Source organism: Lepisma saccharinum, chromosome 23, assembly GCF_977018435.1.
Source record: "Lepisma saccharinum chromosome 23, izLepSacc3.1, whole genome shotgun sequence".
In the NCBI taxonomy this organism is placed as follows: Eukaryota; Metazoa; Arthropoda; class Insecta; order Zygentoma; family Lepismatidae; genus Lepisma; species Lepisma saccharinum.
Window position 1 is genome coordinate 7,198,348 of NC_139251.1, and position 22,734 is coordinate 7,221,081.

Genomic DNA, 22,734 nt, shown 5'->3' on the forward strand with positions numbered 1-22,734 from the left:
CTTTATGCAGCCTTCGTTCTAGCTCTTTGAAAGTCCTCTTTAGCTATATTAATGGTGAAATTTAGCTCTATTATGCACATCAGGTTTGGCAACACTGCCAGGATGGCCGTAGGAGACAAGGAGAAATGCACTAGGCTTATGGGACCATTATTTTATTCGTTCTCTCGGTAATATCAAACATCCGATGACGTAGAAAAGTACATGGACGGAAAAAGGACACGTTGAACTCTGTCATAGTAGTAGGAAAAGTCGAAACTCCCATTTGATGAGCCGTAACTTGAAGTTGAAGTTGATGTCCCATAAGGAATACATGGGATTCGGTAAATACTAATTCATCATATTTTTCAAAAATCGTATAAGGCTTAATAATCAACTTAGGAAACAGCTTCCAATTGCCACATGGGCAGAAATTCATACTCTTCATTTCTGGCGGAGATCTTTTTAGTAGCATTGCTCATTCCGACGATATTGGAATAAATGCATGCCTGGTGCGTAGTTGTCCCTCTTCGCCTTAATTTACACAGATTTAATGAAAAGACAGGGTTGCCAAACAAAGAAATTATCACAGACTATAAAATATCAAGTACCAATATGTGTTTTAAACACTTCTAAACAAACATGTTTAAAACACATTGTTTTAAACGTTTAAAACATTTGTAAAAACAAAGTCGTGTGTTTTAAACGTTTAAAACAAAGTGTTTTAAACACTTTGTTTAAACATGCCAACCCTGTTCCGCTGACGCCATGCGGAAACTTTCTCTAAACAAAACGCCGCGCCTGCGCTTTCGCCAAGAGTGTCCCATAAGTCTGTAAAATAACTGCTTTCACCAGATTCACGAGCCCAGTTATTTTCGTTGAATGCGTTCGTTTCGTTAAGACTTTCGGAACGTACCCAATGTTACATACTGTATTAGTGTTAGAACTACTAACAGTACGTGAATCGCGCCCCAGGTAACGACAGAAAACCGTTGGTCAAGTGTTGTGCGATAAGTGAGACCCAATTTCTTGAGGTGTTGAGAAAGTAGATTGATCTCACGTTCACGTTGTCGTGTGTAGTGTAGGTGGAAGGAATTATGAAATTAAATGCCATGAGATAAACTTGAATGTATTTGTGTGTTTTTTCACGAGAAGTTGTATTTTGTGTGCTATATTTGATGTACTCATGATATGGGGGTAAGTGTGATTATGTTTTAGTTTCTTCTCTGTTGCGTCAGGTTTCTCGGCAGAGTGTTTTGACATGCATGTTTGCTTCAAAGTTTTTAACTAAATCGACACAGCAATGTATTGTAAGGTAAGAATAGTTTGAACACTGATCTAGGGTGTGTAAGTTAAAATAATAAGTTGATTTAGAAGTACTGATTGCACCCTCCCCGATTTTTGTAATATTTCGGGTAAAATTTTCGTATCCGCAAAACTTATTTCTTCAATTTTACAGGAGAAAGTACTTACCGAACTGACTTTCCGTACACTTTTGAAAAGTCGTGGAAGTGTTTTTTTTCCCATCGGTTTATTTATTTCGCCGGTAAATCATGTATTTTTGAAGATTAATACCTCTCCAATGCACGAAAGCTGTTGTCACTATGTCCTTCCACTACGTGAATCAAATGTTGCTTGCGTTCGATGATGTAACCCCCGGTCAGTGTTTCCAACCACACCGTTGTTTTCCAAGAACATGACAATTTTAGCTGTTTGCCTAACCTAACCTTGCTGTGCATTGTTCGTGGAGCTATTTATGAAGGTAACGGTTCCGATTGTTTTACGATTTCTCCTAGCACAAAGACTATTATCGTAGAATTTTGGGAGTCATTGTCACACGATATGTGAACCTTCCTTAAAGTAATGAGCACTCTTAGGACTCGGAAAAACCTAACCTAACTACGAAAGCATATATTTAACAAAACATTAAGTAATCGCTAAAACTCCTAAGTATGTGTTAACAGACGTAAAAATTGCATTCATAGCATGATGAAATCGCAAAAGGAACTTGCACGAGCAGAATGAGGACGTGCGTTATCATGTTGAAGCAAAACACCTGCACTCAGCAATCCCCTTCGCTTTGTGCGTATCGCTGGCCTCTGAGTACGTGGGGGCATGTAGTGTTCCAGAATAGGACCTTTCTTATCCCAGAATAAAGTCAACATGACTTTCCCTGCAGAGGGCTGACTGGGAAACTTCTTTGGTTTCGGCGAAGATTAATGTTGCCATTCTTTGCTTGCACATTTAGTCTTGGTTGAAAATGGTGCACCCAACTTTCATCCCCAGTGACAATGTGAGCTAGAAAATCCTCACCCTCCTCTTCATAACACCTCAGCAGCTCTTGATATGTGTCAACCCGACGGACTTTCAGTTCCTGCGTCAGCTGTTGAGGAACCCACCTGGCGGACACTTTTCTGTAGCAGAGTTCGTCATGCACTATGTGTTGTACTGAACCGAAGCTCATATTCAGCCAGGGTGACGTGCTGGTTTTTCTGAATAAGCTGATCTGCTGCGGCTATGGACTCCTCTGTCCCAACTCGCTGAGCCTGACCCGGACGGGGAGCATCAGTCAATAAAGTCGTACCTTCTGCGAATTTCGTGCACCAATCGTAGACTTGCCGCTGTGACAGACAGGCATCCCCATACTTCGTCTGCATTCTCTGATGAATATCAACCAGTTTCACACCTTCACTCCATAAAAATCGAATAACTCCGCACTGTTCCTGCTTGGTGCAACTGCGTAGTGATGCTGCCATCTTGAATCAGCTAATACTCACATCCAACCCCACCTACCGTCACTGCTTCGTACTACCAGCTTGGAAAGACGTCAAGGACTGTGTCTGCAAATTTCCAAATGCCTAGAAAGAAGAAAATATTTTTAATGGCACTTTTGCGGTTTTCATTTGATTCTCCCTCGTAGAAACAGTTTAAAGACTGTAAAGGAATCTCACGGAACTTTATTATTTAATTGGCAAACCTACTTACATCATAGAGTGAACTGTCTTTCCTGCCATCCGTGTCCAAGGGAGCCATGGCCTTCCATCTGAAAAGAATGAAACCTATAGAAACGTAGGAAAATACCATTGCTGATTTTTCAGATTTTCCCCTTGCTTAATGAACTGGTTGTTTGTGAAAAGAGACAGTCTCCAGATGTTTGCAATATTTGGGATTTTGGTTTTATAACCACTAATGTAAGGCTACCAATGACCCAATTTAGTCAGGACAATCTTTCCTTTTTAAACCTGGCCCTGAATTTTTTTGAACTGTCATCATAATGCAAAAAAGTCCTGATTTTTTGTTTAATACATATTCATGCATATTCTTTTCCATAATAAGAATCACTGCTAATACGTAGGATTTAATTGGCATGTACAGATTTATTATCCATAGAGGATTATCTAAAGAAGAAATATCATGACCAGTGTTAGAGTTTTCGTGAAGAACATTTTAGTAAAATATGAAATAAAGAATGGCAAAATATGTATGAAAAAAATATGTAATTTTTTGAATCACTGATGCAAGGACAAAATTTAATAGCAGTATTAAAGTACGAGGGTGGTTTGAAAAGTTCTCGGAATGGAATAGAAAGAAACAACTTACAACAGTGATTTTTTTTTTATTTTTCAATGTAGTCTCCCTGTACACTAATGCACTTGGTCCAGCGATGTTCCAATGCCTTGATCCCATCTCGAAAATTAGATTCCTCCAGGCCTGTGAAATACGTGTCAACTTCGGCTATTAGTTCTTCCTTTGAAGAGAATCTCCGTCCACCGAGGAAACTTTTGAGTTTTGGGAAAAGATGGAAGTCTGAGGGAGCCAAATCAGGCAAATAAGGTGGATGTGGCAACAATTCGTAACCAAGTTCATGAATTTTTGTCATGGCAATGACACTTGTGTGAGGGTGCACATTGTCCTGATGCAAGTTGATTTTCTTTCTTGCCAAACCTGGCCTCTTTTCCCGTATCTTATGCTTTAGTTGGTCGAGGAGATTAGCGTAGTATTGTCCCGTAATTGTTTGACCAGTGGGAAGATAATCGATCAACAGAATCCCTTTCGCATCCCAAAATACTGACGCCATTACCTTTCCGGCCGACCGTATTGCCTTTGCTTTCTTTGGTGGTGGTGAATCAACATGTTTCCACTGCTTTGACTGTTGTTTTGTCTCTGGGGTATAGTAGTGGACCCACGTTTCATCTGTCGTCACAAACCGGCGCAAAAAATCTGTTTGGTTTCTCTTAAAACGAGTCAAACATTGTTCGGAAATGTCCACTCTGATGCGTTTATGGTCCTGTGTTAAAAGTCGCGGCACCCATCTTGCAGATAATTTTCTCATATCCAATTCAACTGTTAAAATGTGATACGCCCGTTCGGATGACATTCCTATAGCTTCAGCAATTTCACGCACTTTCAGTCGGCGACCCTCCATGACCAATGTATGCACTTTTTCAATAATTTCTGGGGTAGTAGCACATTTTGGGCGAGCACTACGTGGATCATCATCTAAGCTGTCCCGACCAAATTTAAACTCGTTTGTCAACTTTGCAACAGTTGAATATGAAGGAGCAGAGTCCCCCAGTATGTTCAGAAAATCGGCATGAATTTCCTTTGCTTTCATACCTTTCTTTACGAAGTACTTAATCACCGCTCGAATCTCAATTTTTTCCATCTTCACAAAGCACTGCACGGGAACAACTACAAAGTGACGTCCGCACCACAGATCTCTACCCAGAACACTGACGCGCCACGTGTTTATTAATAAAGGATGGCCTATTACTATGTGGGAACCTCGTTGTCCTAGCACTGACATCTGGTGGTGATTCCGAGAACTTTTCAAACCACCCTCGTACAAGAAGTTTATCCATATTTCCTTGTAGGAGAAGCTACACTCCACATCAAATAATATGATGGAAGCATACTTTCTCTAGCTGAATGTTCATTGGGATGACTGTGAAAGACCAGAAGGTTTAAGCAGGTTCGATCGACTCTGTGCCAGAAACTTCCCTGTCAACAGAGAATGCCCTGGAGATGACAAAGATGTTTTGGCATCAATTGTTAGGGTTACTGGTACAAGAAAATCAATGGAATGCAAAAAATTGAAACAAGACAAAAAAGGTAACAGTATGGTATAGGGAAAACACATTTCACTCATTCATTTCATCATTTTTTACATTCGTACTTACCTATTATGCATTGCAAAACATTGTTTAAGGTGGGATTTCGCTTCTTTCACGAAAATAGCTTCAATTTTCACATATCGAGTAATTATTGTTGTTTCCTCTCACACACAGTATGGCAGATTTGATTTGATTTGATTTGAATTTCAAATTTTGGGTGTGTCAGCACTAAGGCTATTTTGCACCCGTCACATTATACGGGGTCCAGCCCCTTATCGTTACAAAGAACAACTCGAACGTTGCAGAGCTAAAATCATAAAATATTAAAATCTTTTGACTTTCGTTAAAAGCTGAGGCTGTAAAGGAGCACTCAGCACAAATAAGGACAAAACACAGGACAACACAAACAAAATTATACTGGCCATGGGGCCAGTCGCCAGAGCCTCGTTAGTCTGCAGTCCAGGGTGTACTATGTGGAAGTGAGGTTGACTATTGGGTGCACTGTGTGGCAGGAGCACCCCTTACACCCCACAATATGGCGGAGAAATCTTGACTAGCGTTGTCGATGATCAGTGGGTTTACAGTGTTCCCCTGTAAAATAGAGTAGGTTGTGCGTAGTACCCCCAACCACAGCCGGGAATTGGCCGAAACCAATAGGTACCCCCGAATAGCGGACACTGCGTAAAAGGATTAAAGGATGCCGCGACACCCCCCTGCGTTAGCGGGGAATTGGCGAGCCAACCGGTGTCTCCTATGCAGGGACCGCAGGTTAAAAAGGAAGGTCCGGGTACTCCCAGTCAAGCCGGGCAGGTAGAAACCTGAGCACCTATCAGCCGAAGCGATCGGATCAAGTAGGTAGGTTGCTGCTAGGCTCTTCTTCTTCTTTCTTCTTCCTCCTTTTCTTTTCCACAAAAGAAGTGATGTAAGTGAGGTGACAAAAATAAATTTTATAAAGAATATGGAAGACATAATCAAGAAAATATGCACAAAAGAATGTGAAAAAGAAGGCAAAATAAATAACCTATGGAAACAGCTGGAAAAGAATGGCTATGAGAAGGAGGATAGACTGGACATAAACAGAAGAACGAAGAAAAGTGGCAGGGGAGAACTGGAAGAGGAGGAATAGAGAGAAAAATACAGGAGGTTTGGAATAAGGAGTATGGGGAAGACCACAGAAAAGATATGCAAAGTGCTTAGAAAAGCGGGCATTAAAACTTACAGGAAGGGAGGGAGAAGCATCGTAAGAATAGCGAAGAATGCTAACAAGAAAAAGGAAAACAGAGAAGAGGAAGGGATTATCTACGAAGTAAAATGTAAAGAATGTCAGAGTGTGTACATAGGAGAAACAAAAAAGAGGCTGAAATACAGGTTGAAACAACATAGGGATGATGTACGACTTAAGAGAGAGAAATGCGATATGTAAGCACACGAGAGAAACAGGACATGACATAGAGTGGGATGAGGCCAAGCAGATAGGAAGGGAGAAGAGAATGCTAGTGAGAAAATGAAAGGAGGCCAAGGAAATAGAGAAGAAAGGTGAAGAAGACACAATGAACTGGAATGGGGGACTGAAGTTAAACAAAGAATGGAAGAAGGTGTTAGAAAGAGTGGAAAGGACAAGAGAGAAAGAGGAGAGGAGAAGGAAGAAAAATGAAGGAAAAAGAGCATGAGATATAAAGCCCAACCACATTCTGTATGGAAGTAAATATGTTTAGCCTTTTAGGTGAAAGTACAGTTGACAAGGGAAAGCCACCTGCTTGAAAGTTCCAGAACAACTTTCTAATAGTCTGGAGGGAGTAATGTTTGTGTATATATAATGCCCTGTTTTTGTATCTTGTTACTTTTGTACTTGATATAGTCTGAAGAAGACCTTGCTGGAAGGTTGAAACGTTACGTTTAGTTTATGTTTTTAATAAAATAAATTACTGCCTTGGTCAGCATATTTAGTTTTTCATTATACTAGAGTTTTACCTTCTAATAAGTTTTATATTCTAGTTTTGTAAGATTTATTGAAGATTTGGTTATGATTCATCATTATTGTATAATTTTTGTAATAAAATTATTGCAAACTCTCATTGAGAGGATCATCCTAACAATAAATCGGTAATAAAACAGTACATTGCTTAGCCAGGATCTGCTGTTGTATTGAAAATTCAAAAATGAGTATTCAAACCTGAAGCAAGTACTGAGAAAATACTTGAGCATGCCTGCTGCGCCAGTATTCAGTGATTGAGTGTTCAGTGTTGCTGAACAGATTTGCAATCAGAGAAGAAGTAGGTTACTTCCTGAAGTGCTTCCAAATCTCGTATTTCCGAAGTTGAATCTGGCAGAACAGGAATCCATTTCAAAGAACTGCTTGTGTACTAATGTTAAATATCTAGGTTCACATAACCTTTTGTAGATGCAAATGTACATTCTCATCTCTTGAGAATATATATGTATATACATATGATATGCAATAGAAATGTACATACCAAATTAATTTTTGTCATGCAGAATATAACGTCCCATTTCTGTTTAATAATCTGATGTATCGGAATCGGTTAAATATCAACATTGGTATTGGTTCCAAAAATTATCGGTGAGTACATCGACATCGGTAAATTTTCAGCTTCGTCACATCCCTAAATTAGAGAATTATAAATTTAAAAAAAATACATGTGTATGTATATGCTAGGCTACCATAGGGTTGGTTTTCACATCTAGTACTCAGTGACATTTTGGATCTCCTCTTTTTTCCACATTTACGGATTTGTACCCCCTCCACAAAAATATTAAAAATCCTGGGTTCTGCATTACCATTTTAACAGTACAAAGTGAAGTAAATTGAAACTTTTTGGAACTTTAAGGAAAATAAAAACTGTACTTAAATGTTTATTCTTCTGAAGTTGCACCATTTCAATCCCATTCCTAGCTTTTTCCTCTGGTTTTCTCAGGTATTTGAAACAATAAAAATCTCACGAAATGCATGTAAGGTAATATTTGTAGAGAGGTTAAAGTTTGAAGTTTGGATATTATTGATGGTCATTGGAAATTGGCTTCTTTGTGTAAGTGTATAAGTGGTAATTGCAATAGAACAACCATATGAAGACTCAATTAGCTCAAAAAAATTGAGTATAAAATAAAGAATGTTTCCAAGATTTTTGTTGAATGAGGCAAGTAAAGTTAGTAAGACATATTACACTATATTATTGGTATGAAATGTGAAAAATAGTTGTTCTGGATCATTGCTCATTTGATATCTATCTGGTAGAAGAGTCCCCCAAGTATATAATTTTACTTAGGATAATTTGGCACCAAATTATAGTTTATTGTTATTAGTTTTATCTCTTATTATTTCTAGAATTCAATTTGAAATAAACAGTCTTGCTCTCCCCTGCCCACAAAAAATTATTGTGGTAATATATTATCCTGCTTAAATTTAAAATAATTCAAGTCACATTATTTGGTTCTTTTTGTGAATTTGATACAACGGCCCAGGTTCCTTTTTTTTATTGTAATTTCATCATGTTACGTATGCATTTCTTACATGGTTTGATTTCTATTTACATCTGTTTACACTGAGTTTTAGTGATTACTTACTGTATGTTTCCTTTACACTGTTTTCACTTCCATTTACTTTTATTTAATTGTTGCCACCAAAATGTTTGAAGATTTTGTTCAATGTATGCTTTCGTAGTTATGTTAGGAGGGTCAGGTTTATTTCCCAATTAATAATAATATTATAATTAATAACCCTACATGCCTTCTTGGTTAGGTTAGACAGGCCAGGTTTAGTTTTCTTAGCATTAAAATAATATCCCTAAATGCTTTCGTAGTTATGCTAGGTGGTAGTCTGTGTAATGCGTCAAGCGTGTGAAATGGAGAGTTTTGCGCAAGGTACCCCCAACATCTTATTTTACCCATAAATTGGACTTTTTCGTTATGAAACTATTTTATGATACTTGCTGTCGCTTCTGTGAATGAAGAATGCCTTCTCCATGGTGTGCATGCATGCTTAGGGTAGGTACTTGTTAAGTTTTTTCCCTCAATAAATGACTCTTTTTTTTTTAAATCCAAACATTGATTGTTGCTTTGAAGGAAAGTTCAAATTTCGTGTCACAATGATTGCCAAAATTATACTGTAAATAGTCTTGCTGCTGTAAGAATTTGAAAAAATCATAAGACAATGTGAACAGTTACTGATACAACTATAGTTTAACTTACTCAATAATCCAAAGCTATGTTGTGCTGCACCTTCATCATATGTTACAAATTATGTTTCCTGCAATAATACGAGGGCCACTATTTATATTTTGAGCCTTGGCAACACTGATTAAAGTTAGGCGCGATTTGACGTTTGCACGGAATCGTCTGGCATTATTGACCATAATGTACTTCAAATGTTTTGGCAATAGCTTCATTTGTTTTGTTTATGATGCCTTGGAGATTGTGCGACAACAATAAAATGGAATTAACTCGTGAACATTTTCGTTAGATGATTTTTTACGATTTTCGACGTGGATTATCAAGACAAGAGTGCATCGATCAACTTACTTCCACATTTGGCGATGAAGCCCCATCCTTTGCCACTGTGAAACGCTGGTATAACGAATTTAATCGTGGCCGCCATTCGCTCACCGACGAGATTCGCGAAGGTCGTCCAAAATCAGTTGTTGTTCAAGAAAACATTGATGCTGTGCAAAACCTAATACTGCAAGATCGTCATGTGACATACTGTGAGATTGAGGCAACCATAGGCATTAGTTCCACCAGCATATATAAAATATTACATGATCATTTAGCTGTGAGAAAGGTATGTTCTCGTTGGATCCCACACAATTTGACAAAAACTCAAAAAGACGCTCGCGTCAATTGGTGCAAACAAATGCTCAATAAATACAATCGTGGTGCTTCAAAAGACGTATATAAGATTGTAACAGGTGAAGAATCATGGATATATGCATATGAGCCGGAACGTAAACAGCAATCGACTGTATGGGTGTTTCAAGATGAACCCAATCCAACAAAAGTTGTTCGCGCTCGAAGCACATCGAAACAAATGGTCGCCTGTTTTTTCGGGAAAACTGGTCATGTGGCAACTGTGCCTTTAGAGGAATGTAGAACGGTCAACTCTGAATGGTACACAACAATTTGTTTGCCAGAGGTCTTCGGTCAAATACGGAAAACAAACAAACGTCGTCGGATCATTCTTCATCAAGACAATGCCAGCTGTCGCACATCTCGTCTAAAAACAACCGACTTTATGAACAGTCAAAAAATCGAATTGATGGGTCATCCGCCGTACAGTCCTGATTTGGCACCCAATGACTTCTTCTTGTTCCCGAATGTCAAGAATAAATTGCGTGGACAACGATTTTCGTCGGCGGAAGATGCCTTTGATGCGTTCAAAAACCATATTATGGAGGTGTCTCAAGAAGATTGGAAAAACTGCTTTGACAAATGGTTCAAACGAATGCAAAAGTGTATTGACCATAAAGGAGAATACTTCGAAAAACAATAAAGCAGTTTTCAATGCCAAATTCCTGTTTTTTCATTGTTAGGCTCAAAATAAAAATAGTGACCCTCGTAATGCTGACCTGATAGCTAATTCATTTCTTACCACCCTGGTACTATGGAGCATTCTAGGATACCTCTGCATCATTTCCTATGTTTTAGGACACTTACCTCACAAAAATAAAATTTTATTTATTTTAGGGGTTAAGTCATGTTAAGTGAAGTTAGTTTATTATGGTATAAATCAAATTTTTAAAAATAATAATGGTATAAACAATACAGACAATTTAATTACAACGAGATCGTAAATGTTCGTGTATCCGTCAAACATTGAATTTTCAGCCTGTATTTAGCCGGCTTTTTTGGCATGTACATTCTGAAGCTACATCTGCCATGGAAAGGAAGCAGCATTTCATCCACACATACTGATGCATCCAGTGAATAGCACAGTTGGCTGTTATCGATAAATCTTTGAAATATTTTTGAGATAGCTGCTGTCTTGTCTTCTTTCTTCCTCTCCTCTCGAGTTGTTAAATCGTAAAGCTTTTAACAAAAACAAAAATGTCTCTTTCAACATTGTACATCTGTAAACATCCCTGCCGGTTCCATCAGTTGTCATTTGCAAAGAAGCTGTGAATTGACTCGTTTCCAGCTTTAAAAATGGCTGTAAAAACCAACAAGCCAATAAGTGCCTTCAGTTCCACCAAGTCAAGATCTTGAATATAAGGCAAATTTGTGTTAGTATATTCAGCTCTAAGTTTTGCTATTTTTACATTTCTCCATAGAAGGATTTCCTGAAGAATATCTTCTGTGAACAGAAGTCCCCATACTTCTATGACGTGAGGGTTTTCTCCAAGTCTTTTGGTAGTAGGTCTCAAACCTGGTAGTTGCACGATGATATTATGCTGTCTTTTTCTCACATTTGTTGATGGTTGCTGTTTCCTCCATTTGAAGCATTCCTTTTTTCCATAGAAATAATCCACACTTTCACTCTCTTCAACTGCCTCATCATCACTCACATTACGTTCCTTCTCTGTATCCGTGTCATGATCACTAATGAATTCAAAGTCAGAATCATTAAATCATTAGCACTGTCATTTAGAACTTCATCAATTAATATTTCCTTTCATAATTAGGATCCGAAGGTCGTAAAACATGTCCGGAAGGTCCTGCTTTCTCAGTCATGTTTACATATAGATTGAAAGACACCGCACACAACAGCACGCATAATATAAACTGAGTATACAAGGTAAAAATCTCACGTTTAATACTATGGCACGTCCGACAGACCGCTCACCGGAAACAAAACTGAAGTATTCAGAAATCAAAGACGAAAATGCAAGACTTTGAACTGGTGTAGATTGCGTCTCAACGGAAAGGTACATGGAAGAGTCCACTTTTCATTCGAAGAGGTAAGGTAGAAAAGATGGAAAGAAGATAACACAGCAGTCTGACAGACCGTCCATAGTACTTAATGGTTAATATGATTTAATTAATGTGAATAGAATAACATGCCAGAGAAATATCATGTAATAGTTGAGATGAATTATTTTCAAAGTATACCATTTGGACAATAATCCATTCAGTTGTATGACCATTTTTTTTATACCATGTTATGAATGATTTTTCTTTTTTACGAGTTGCCTGGAACATCAACACCAAGACCAATAAAAGTGTATCTAAAACCATTGCTTCATCAGAAATAATTCCCGAATTCTCATTGGCTGTAAAAATACAAATTTGCTGTGACTGTCATAGAGAAAATGTTAGAGCTCTGCGGTGTTGTGTTTGGGTGAAAAGGGCTTCGTGGTTTGAGAAGTTTGAAAACACCTGACTTCAGAACAACACTGTCTTAGAACTTTACTTCCTACTTGTGCATTAATGTAAATAGTGTGTGAGAATTGTACATTCCAGCAGGACATTTAAGGGTTACTTGGGAATATGAAAAAAATAACATATATTCCATTGTGATAAATTAATGCTTCAAATGTATTGTATAATTGGATAGTTTTTTTGCAAGTGAAATCTGTGTATCTGCTATCACCTGTCACACATTCTGATGCTTCCATAACATTTTTTTGAGACTTCTAGTGTTAAGATGTATTAGGGTGGATCAAATGAAAATGGAACAGTTGATGTATTGGGTTATATTTATGTATGTGTGTGGCGAAAATCATGTGTAGAGTGGGAGGTAAGGGAAAACCCCTACTGCGTAATGGACTCACCCTAGATAGTCGCTCGATATGCATAGGTGGTCGGGCAGCAGTATTGTCTGAGAAGGCTTGCAGGCAGGTAGTCAGTCAGTGTGTCACTTGCATTGGTGGAATGTTTGCAGAGTAGTGGTAAAGTGATGCTGACATATTTTTTCGATCATGAAAGACCCCTTCTCCTTGAGTTCCTGGTCCATGGTCAAACTATCAACGCTGCTTGTTACTGCAGTACCCTCCACCATTTGTGCGCAGCAATCAGGCCAAACAGCCTGCCCTGTTGTCCTCTATAGTGGTTGTGCTGCATGACAACGCACGGCCATATGTGTCAGCTGTTACAAAGAACATGTTTGCGACGTTTGGGTGGACAGTGTTGGAACACCCACCATATAGCCCTGATCTATCACCATGCAACTTCCATATTTTTGGAACGTTGAAAAAGGCATTGAAGGGTCGGTGCTTCCACTCTGACAATGACGTCATGGACAATGTTTGCAGCTGGTTCCGATCTCGGCCAAAGGAGTTCTACGAGCAGGATATTCACCACTTGGAGAAAACAGTGGGATAAGTGCTTGTGTAACCTGGGAGATTGCATTTGAAATAAACCTTGTTCATTTCATTCTGTGGCCCCTTTTCTGTTTTCATTTGATCCACCCTCATATATCTCACAAATACAGTTGTAAGTAATGAACTCCAATTGTTTCATTGCAGGACCCACAGTTCTGTGGTTTCCAACTGTTAGGGGACAGCATGCTCTTGAGGTTTTCAGAAAGTCTTCTGGGATACCACACTGAAATATCAGGTAGGAGTGAATTCACTTTTTGCAAATACATAATGAATAGGGCTCGGAAGTTTAGACCTTTACAATCACTATAAAATGCGAACAGGTGTTCTCGGGTTACCAGCCAAGTGAAGTCGATGTTGGCTTCCAACGTTTCGAGCACATACGTTGCTCTGATCATCAGGGAATATAGAAATGGAGACCAGCGTAAGGTTAAATATGACTCTCCTCTACCTATTGGCTCGCTCTGAATCCTGGTGTCCTTATTGGCTGGTAACCTGAGAACACTTGTTTGAATCACGCCACCAGGCAAGCTACAATTCCAACCTTAAAATTATTAAAAAATGACCTAAAAAGAAATTTTCTCCCTTAAAATGAATGCTTGATTTTTTCATAAATTTCAAGACTAGTTGAATAATTTGATAAACTCTGTTGTTCCTTGGTTTAAACTATCTAAGCAAAGGGAAAAGCAATTAGTGCTAATGTAGTTTTCTATATGTTAACTTCAAAGTTACATAAAATACTCCACAAGTCATTCACCTCTTTTCAGAGTGGGCCTTGTGTTTTAAGTTTGTTGGAAGAAAAGTAAATTTTCCACAGTTAATTCTATTGCAAGAGTACAGTCAGCATCTGAAAATACAGTTTTGTTTCGTGTGCATTAGTTTCTAATTTTTTTGTGTTGTGACTAATTTTACTTTCAAATCACAGATTAAATTGATAATTGTCGCCAACAAGGGAAACTCAAAGTAGGCTTCAACCAAACTATTTTAAGTTTGCTGGAAGAAATGTAAATTTTCCACAATTAATTCTATTGCAAAGATTTCAGTTAAAAATTATGTTGTGCTTTTGCATTGACCATATTTACGATTAATGGTGTACTTGCTAAAAAGACCATGTTAGAGAATTCAAACATGTAAGTTATGCTAGCAAATGCATTTAAAATTCATAAAACAGCTGGGAAGAAGAGAAAAGAAACTTAAAAAATGATGAAAATGAAAAAAAAACCACTGAAAAATGACTTAAAAACAAAAAAGGCTGAAAATTGCAAAAAAAAACAAATAAAAAAACAAGAATGTTTTCTGGTTCTAACTGAAGTGAAACGGACTATTATCAGGTTTATCATTGTCTTCAAAGCCCAGAAAAAAAGACAATTTGTCACCAACTTCCTAGCCCTAGTTATAAATATTGTCATCCTTCTACTTTTTGAATGTTGTTTAGAAAAGATAAAATGATTTTTTTCAAATAATATTCCCATCCCTTGTTGTTTGAAGTAAATTTATGGAGATGACAATGTGAACTCATCAGAGGAAGTTTCTATCGCTGGCTGTAATAATGTTTGAGTATCACAAATCACTTTTTATGTTCTTGCATGTGGTTGATGGGAATCTACTAGAAAGTGCTTTTTTCTATATCAGGCTATCCCATGTAATTAACTACAGTAGAGCGTCGATTATCCGAAGTAATTGGGGGACATGGGTGTTCGGAAAACTGGTTTGTTCGGATAATCGAACTGTACATGTTTATTTGCCAAAAAGAAGTACTGTACAGTAAATTTATTCATAAAAACAGGCATCTCTTTAAGTATGTATTACAAAGTAACGTACAAAGGCAACTTTAGTAGGAATATATAGTATGTGGTACAGTTTATTAAACAAAAATATGTACATATTACATACGCATTTTGCATGAACAATACACACAGTACACAAAATTAACGTTTAAAAAAATCCTTTATTTTGGTCTGTCTAAGCAAGCCTCCATGGGGGGACCCAAAAGGAACCAGAATCGTTGTAGTACATTCTTCCACCGCTAGATGTCTCTTGAATCAGTGATTTTTTTTAAAGTTAAGTGCCTCTCGCTTGTTCGTTAATTTTTGTGATGGCTAAAAAGTTTTAACATCGTGTGGCTGTGAAATTCTGTTTCCTGTAAGGGAAAACGGCAGGGGAAACGTTTGTCATGCTTTAAGCAGCTTACAAGGAAGCTGCTCTGGTGAATTCACAAGTTTACAGGTGGTTTTCTCACTTCAGGAACGGTGAATTGTCACCTTGGTCAGGGCAACCCTCAACCTCCCAAGCAGATGATAACATCATGAGAATTCGTGAACTGATCTTGGAAGACTGTCGCATAACAATTGACAAATTTGTTGATTTGTCTGGTGTGTCCTAGAGTTCCTGCCAACTGATGAGACGAAAACGTCTAGAGTTGTGGCCAAGTGGAGAGTGGTGGTTTCTTCACAACAACATGCCAGTGCCCAAAGCCTTGAGTGTCAAACAATTTTTAACCAAAAACAGCGTCCCAGCTTATCCACCCACCATATTCACCCATTCTTGCTCCATGCAACTTCTCTTTATTCCCTCGAATGAAAAAGTTCTCAAAGGAAAACGCTTTGCTGATGTGGAAGAGGTGAAGAAAAAAACAACTGAGGCATTAAAAGGCATCACTTTGCAAGAGTTTCAGGACTGCTTCGAAAGTGAAAAAAACATTTAGACTGATGCATTGCATCAAATGGACATACTTTGAAGGAGATTAATTTTGTAACACCTAAAAATAAATACACAATTTTTTATTACAAAATTATGGTTTCTTTTGGGGTACATTTCAATGATTCAATCAGAAAGAAAAAGTGATAACATTTCAAGGGAGTCTAAATCTATATACCTGATGCTTCATCAAGTTTGTGTGATCATGTTTATAAATTTTAGTCAAATGACATATTTCATTTCAGAAACTGGTGCCCGAAGTTTGGGCCTGTGCACAAGTGGAACTGTAATAAAGGAATTGGTTAGAAAAGTGAGGAAACAGCCTCCTACCTCAAGGAAAGTGATTATACTCATTGGCACAAATGACTTAAAAATGGTTAGTACACTACAATTAGAAAATATAAATAATTGCTCTTTCCTATTAAGAATTCTTACTCATAACACCAGGGTTGGAAAACAACTGTTTTTTTTATTAACAACAACTGTTTTTTTAAATTAAAAAAAAACTGCTTATTTGTTAAAACTGTGCTTTTTTTTCCTGTTGTTGAAACTAGGTTTTTTGGGGGTTTATTGGAATATACAGAGTGATCCATTAAAGTGTAGCCCGTAGTACGGGAATTGCACTATTGACAAACAAGGTGCTTCCGGCCATGCCATATGTCAGCACTGTAGACTGTCTGTGAATCAAGCATGCAAATTTCCATAACTTGTTTAAACAGTGATTTATTTAATTACCGATTTTTAAAAGAGGCTGCCATTGTTGTCCACGCATTTTAGATACCTCTTGATGAAGTCACCCATAACTTGCTGCAATTTCTGTAGATTAATGTTGGTAATTTCTTTGCGGATGTTATGTTTCAGTTCTTCCAGGGTGTGTGAATTTGAGTAGTATATAGCATTTTTAATCTACCCCAGGGATAATAGTTGCATGGACTTTTACACCCAGGAATCTTGTTTCAAATCACCTTTGAACCTCACATGCTGATTGAATTTACACACATGAATCATAAATAAATACATGCTGTGCAGTAGAAAAAGTTTGCTGACCCATAACACACTTTGTTTTTGAATACACTAGAAAAAGACAATACATAACAAGCACCCAATCATCACTTTACTGTCGCCAGATTAATAAACAGGCCACACAATAGAAAACAAGGACCCTTATCACTTCAGCCCTCTGTATACTTTCAGGACTTCTGTAAAAGCCTGTTTCAAGCCTCCCTCGCCACCTTATGTTAGTGGGTGTCTTAATAAAGATGCATAAAAAATGTGTGCACATCGAAGGCTACTAGTTTGAACACCTCCTTTTATAAAGCTGCTAAGTAAGTCACTTTTTAAAATAGTTACGGAAATTGTTGTGCACTTGCTTCATCGACACTCTATGCTGCCGATAAAATGTCGTGAGTATCTCGCATACCGAAAGCGCAAACACTGATGCTGCGGTCTGCATACACTTCAATGGATCGCTGTGTACAAAGGTTGTTCAAAAAGTAATACTCCCTTTTTTTACTCATTCTGGAAGCAAGATATAAAGGGAGGAATTTGTATCCTGCAAGTTAAATATCTTGCACATACATGTGATTTATTTCATGGTCGTCCGACAGGCAGTGACAATCCCTTCAAATGGCGGAAGTAAGAAACGCTCCAAAGAATGGGCTGTTAGTGAATTTTTAATGGCCGAAAATGAAAGTGTGGTAAACAATTACAGAAGAGCTGCACTCGATAGGAGTACACCATGTTTCAAAATGATGTGAATGATTTCAACTCATTATATTTTATTCATAATGTAACTGTCCAAGTTTAAGTGTGAATGGTTATCATAATGTTAACTCACAAATGCTCAATGTGAGCACCTTCCAATGGTTTGCACTGCAGCACTAATGTGATAGAGTTATTTATGAAATCGTGTATGAAACTGACGTTGCACACTCACGACCGACCTACTGTTGCAAAATGCTTTCTCCTCACCCCTGGGAGCCATTTTACAATGTGTCAGCCTGGCACCTGGTGGCAGAAATATAACTACTGGGACCATTCAAAAAAACCAAAACCTTGAGGATGTGTTTCACTGGATATTCAATCAGTGATTAAGTTGTATTGCTCATGGAGCGTATTTTTGTCATTCAAATAATTTAGAAACACCCGGTACAGTCGGATGCTGGACTAAGCAGAAAATAAAAAATTTCAAAACTGAGAGAATCAGAGTTGGATGATCCGTGATTAGGGAAATCATCTTTTGGCATATGTATGAAGTTGTTCTTGTGGATGTCCTGGCCCACGATGCGATATTTAACTCCAATGCTTACATCAATGCCCTCCACAAACCCCAGAAGCAACTGGGCCTGTAGACAAAATTTTAAGCTACTAGTCTTGCCAGCTAAGGCGATATGCCCCTATAATGTCACCTTTTTCACTTAACCTATATACAGTAATTGCCAGTCCCAAATCAATGAAATGAAAAGGGCCTCCCCGATGGTGCAGTGGTAGCATCGTTGCCTTGTAATCAAGGGGTCCCGGGTTTGATACCCGGCGGAGGCACATAGTGGTTCGGATCCCACTTTAAACTGTAGGTCCAGTCCCGATTAGCCTTACTGTGCATAAAGTGGACTTAAAACACCAAATCAAACCAAATCAATGAAATGCTGAACATAAATAATAAGTAAAAAGAAAAAGTTCACTGTGCCATGAAGGCACATTTAGGGGATGTGGGGTCGCGCACATTATCGATCTCAGCTATTTTTGAGGTGATGTGATCAGCACCACTTTCCACCCGCCAATATTGGTCACAAATTAACATGCCATCATTCATCAGACGTCAAATTATGACCCTTTAAAAATTTCTTGCTGGGACCGAAGAGTAATCAATTTTGAATTTTGTAAAAATGTCACCCCACCATCCCCGATTTTCATGAAATTCGGTATACTTATAGAACTTTTAATGCGGATTACAAAAATTACAATTGTTTGAGATTGGTCAAGGGGTTCAGAAGTTACGTGCTTTCTAAAATCTCCGTGTATGCCACTTGCCACTTGTGCTCCACTTTGAATGACACATTAGGTTATAAATGATCATATCTTCCCTCATTTTTTTTTCAGAATTGTACAAGCTTTCATTTATATAACGTTACAGATGAGTGTATGAATAAACATGCATTTTTATGAATTTTTTTAGAAAAATAAATGACCAACTTCAAGAGCTAATTTCATACATTGCACCCCCTTCAATTTCCCCACAACATTATATGTAGGTAGCTCATAGTGTGCACTAATGCATGATGAAAAAAATGGGATGGGTGGTTCAGTGACAAAAGAATCATTTGCATCAAATGAAATTGAAAGTTAATCTTGTTAAAAATGCTTATGTATTTAGCACAAAGCCTGGTCAATTTTGAACGTGACCATCTCTGATTTTATTCATACTTAGTTGTTATGAAGTACCACTGAAAGTAGTAAAAATTGCAGATTTGTATCTGTTGTAGTTCTCCAGTTAGAACCCTTTGAAATATGGTAAAAAAGCACAATTTTCAGCACACATGCAATCCCAAAAAAGACATAAATCAAGTTAAAATTTATGTAGAAGGTTGGGATAAGAACCAAAATGTTGCTTTTTCTATGAGCTTTAATTAGATATATCACATGACTACTTTCAGTTTTTTCATTTCAAGGTCATTCAAAGTTTTTTGAAAACCTATATTTTGAAAATTTCTAAAAAATACACATAGAAACATACATATTTCAACATCAAGTCTTAAAAGTTTTGTTATGGGATCGGAAGGGGATCATAGTTTTTGACAGGTATAAACAAATACTATACACTAGGTAAGACCATATGATGCGGGTATGTAGGAAAGGTGCGTAATTTGGGGTCACGCTTTTTTTTTTGTGGGGAAGGGCAAGTTTTTAACAAATATTTGTTAACAAAGATTAAAAAAAATATTTTAAAATTTTTAAAACATTAAATTTAATATTTAAAATATATATTTTGGCTCATCTAAAAAAATGTACAAATTTGTATATTTGGATATGATTCCATTTGAAACTACTATTGTATAACATATTTAAAAGTTTAAATAATTACCAGGTTTTTATAAATTGTTGTTATAAGTCTGAAAATATTGGAGGAAGGCAAGTGTCCCCTTGTTCCCCCAAGTTATGCCTCTGATTTAGGAAGGCTATGGGTGAAATATTATGACCAACTGCAGTCTGAAAGCATGCTACAATGAGAGTTAGCCAGGGAATGCAAGTCTGAACATGTTGAAACATGTACATGCTGGCTGTTTCCATCAGCCAGCATTCAGTTGTGCCTTGACACTCGTGCAGTGAAGTTGCTCTTTGCACAGGTTGCATAAAGAGTATGTATTTCTGCAAGTTAAGTAGTGGGTTCAGTAAAAGGTTTATTATTACTGATATTAGACATTGTGTGAGTGTTGTTATTCTTCAGTATGGCTGAAAAAGTAAATGAAACAGCAAAGATTTTCTAAGAAAGACAGACACCAGAGTGTTAAAAGAAGCTCCGGTCTGTTACTGAATGGATGTGTGACATGTCAGACATCATTGTGGCAGGTATGAAAATTGTAGGAAACAAATGAAGTTGCAACAGGTTACAAATCAGGAGGCAGATGACTGTTCGGTACCCAGTAGCAGTAGTCCAGGGCCTAGTAATGTTGACGACGCAATTATGTCCGTAGATGTCAGTTTAGGTTATTTGAATAACTCTCTAATCTCTCTAGAAGAATCACTTGTTGCTAAGAGAAAATTGCAAATGAAATAGTACAGTGATAATAAATATAGGAAAATAAAAAGAGGTTTGAGAGAAAAGATACTAACAGAAGCAAGTACAGATGCAGAGGAAACTGTGGAAAAGAATGCAGAATGTAAAAGTATCAGTCAGCTAAAACAAAAGTTTCAAGAAGATAATAATGTAAGTGTGAGTGAAAAATTGCAAATTTTAACAGTACTACCTAAAAGCTGGTCATACAATAAAATACACAGAGAATTTCACATTAGCAACAGAATGGCAAGAAAAGTGAAAGCATTGGTTAAAGAAAAGGGTATTTTGGCAACACCTAATCCTAAACCTGGAAAGGTTTTAAATGAAGCGGCCATTGAAAAGGTAATCAGTTTCTACAACAGTGATGCTGTCAGCCGTCTTATGCCTGGAAAAAGAGACTTTGTATTAATAAAGAACAGGTGACTGTAGAATTCATGTTGAAAAAGGCTAGTGTTGGGCAACTTGAAGGAACTGTATAAGCTGTTCAAAAACGAAAATCCTACTGATAAGATTGGGTTTACAAAATTCCCTGATTTACGACCCAAACATTGTGTCTTGGCAGGTGGAAGTGGTACCCACACAGTCTGTGTTTGCACAACACATCAAAATTATACAAGTGCTGAAATCCAAAAAAATTACACTGAATGATGGCACAGCTGTAGGTGACTATAAGTCGTGTTTAGCGCAGATAATGTGTATAGCGCTAGGTACAGCATGCCACCTTAATGAATGTCCGTGTCCAGGTGTAGTTAATTTTAAGGATGAGTTATAGTTGCAGCTAGATAATGAACTGGTAGACTACGTTACATACAAGCAATGGGTATCTGTTGACAGATGTAATTTAGTAATATTCACTAAAACTGCAGATGAGTTTGTAGAATCTTTATGTGAACAGTTGTTAGTTTTGAAGAGACATTCTTTTATTGCAAGGAAACAGACAGATTATTACAATTACTTGAAGCAGAACATTGAAGAAAATGAGGCTGTGGTATGTATGGGCTTTGCGGAAAAATATTAGTTTGTAGTACAAGATGAGGCTCAGTCTTTCCATTGGAACAATGAGCAAGCAACCATTTTTCCAATAGCAGTCTACTACAAGGATTACAATGATCTAAACTTCAAAAGTATTGTATGTATCTCTGAATGTCTGCAGCATGACACTGTTGCCGTGGAGTAGCAGCAGAGTGCCATTTTTATGCTACAGTTCATGGGAAAGGAGTGTGTGATGGTCTGGGTGCTACTGCGAAAAGACTTGCAGGAAGGGCAAGCCTGCAGCGGCTCTATGATGTTGAAATATGTATGTTTCTATGTGTACTTTTTAGAAATTTTCAAAATATAGGTTTTTGAAAAAAATCGATTTTCAAAAAAAGTTTGAATGACCGTGAAATGAAAAAAAATTGAAAAGTAGTCGTGTGATATATCTAATTAAAGCTACGAGGGCCACTATTTATATTTTGAGCCTTGGCAACACTGATTGAAGTTAGGCGCGATTTGACGTTTGCACGGAATCGTCTGGCATTATTGACCATAACGTACTTCAAATGTTTTGTCAATAGCTTCATTTGTGTTGTTTATGTTGCCTTGGAGATTGCGCGACAACAATAAAATGGAATTAACTCGTGAACATTTTCGTGCGATGATTTTTTACGATTTTCGACGTGGATTATCAAGACAAGAGTGCACCGATCAACTTACTTCCACATTTGGCGATGAAGCCCCATCCTTTGCCACTGTGAAACGCTGTAATAACGAATTTAATCGTGGCCGCCATTCGCTCACCGACGAGATTCGCGAAGGTCGTCCAAAATCAGTTGTTGTTCAAGAAAACATTGATGCTGTACAAAACCTAATACTGCAAGATCGTCATGTGACATACTGTGAGATTGAGGCAACCATAGGCATTAGT

The 22,734-nt window shown here is 37.6% G+C and overlaps 1 protein-coding gene across 3 annotated transcripts in view; it reads left to right on the forward strand.

Annotated features, from left to right (window-relative positions):
* Positions 1-1,033: 1,033 nt before the first annotated feature.
* The window catches only part of LOC146005398 (uncharacterized), a 55,030-nt gene continuing 33,329 nt past the window's right edge, over positions 1,034-22,734 (forward strand). The window contains exons 1-3 of one of the 3 annotated variants that reach the window (XM_083144634.1): positions 1,034-1,173; positions 13,505-13,595; positions 16,300-16,430. In XM_083144634.1, coding sequence (XP_083000760.1) covers positions 1,168-1,173; positions 13,505-13,595; positions 16,300-16,430 — 228 coding nt within the window. In that variant the 5' untranslated portion in view covers positions 1,034-1,167. Of the gene's footprint in view, positions 1,174-1,239; positions 1,292-13,504; positions 13,596-16,299; positions 16,431-22,734 lie in introns of those variants that run through there. The other 2 variants (XM_083144635.1, XM_083144633.1) reach the window with 2 other exon arrangements.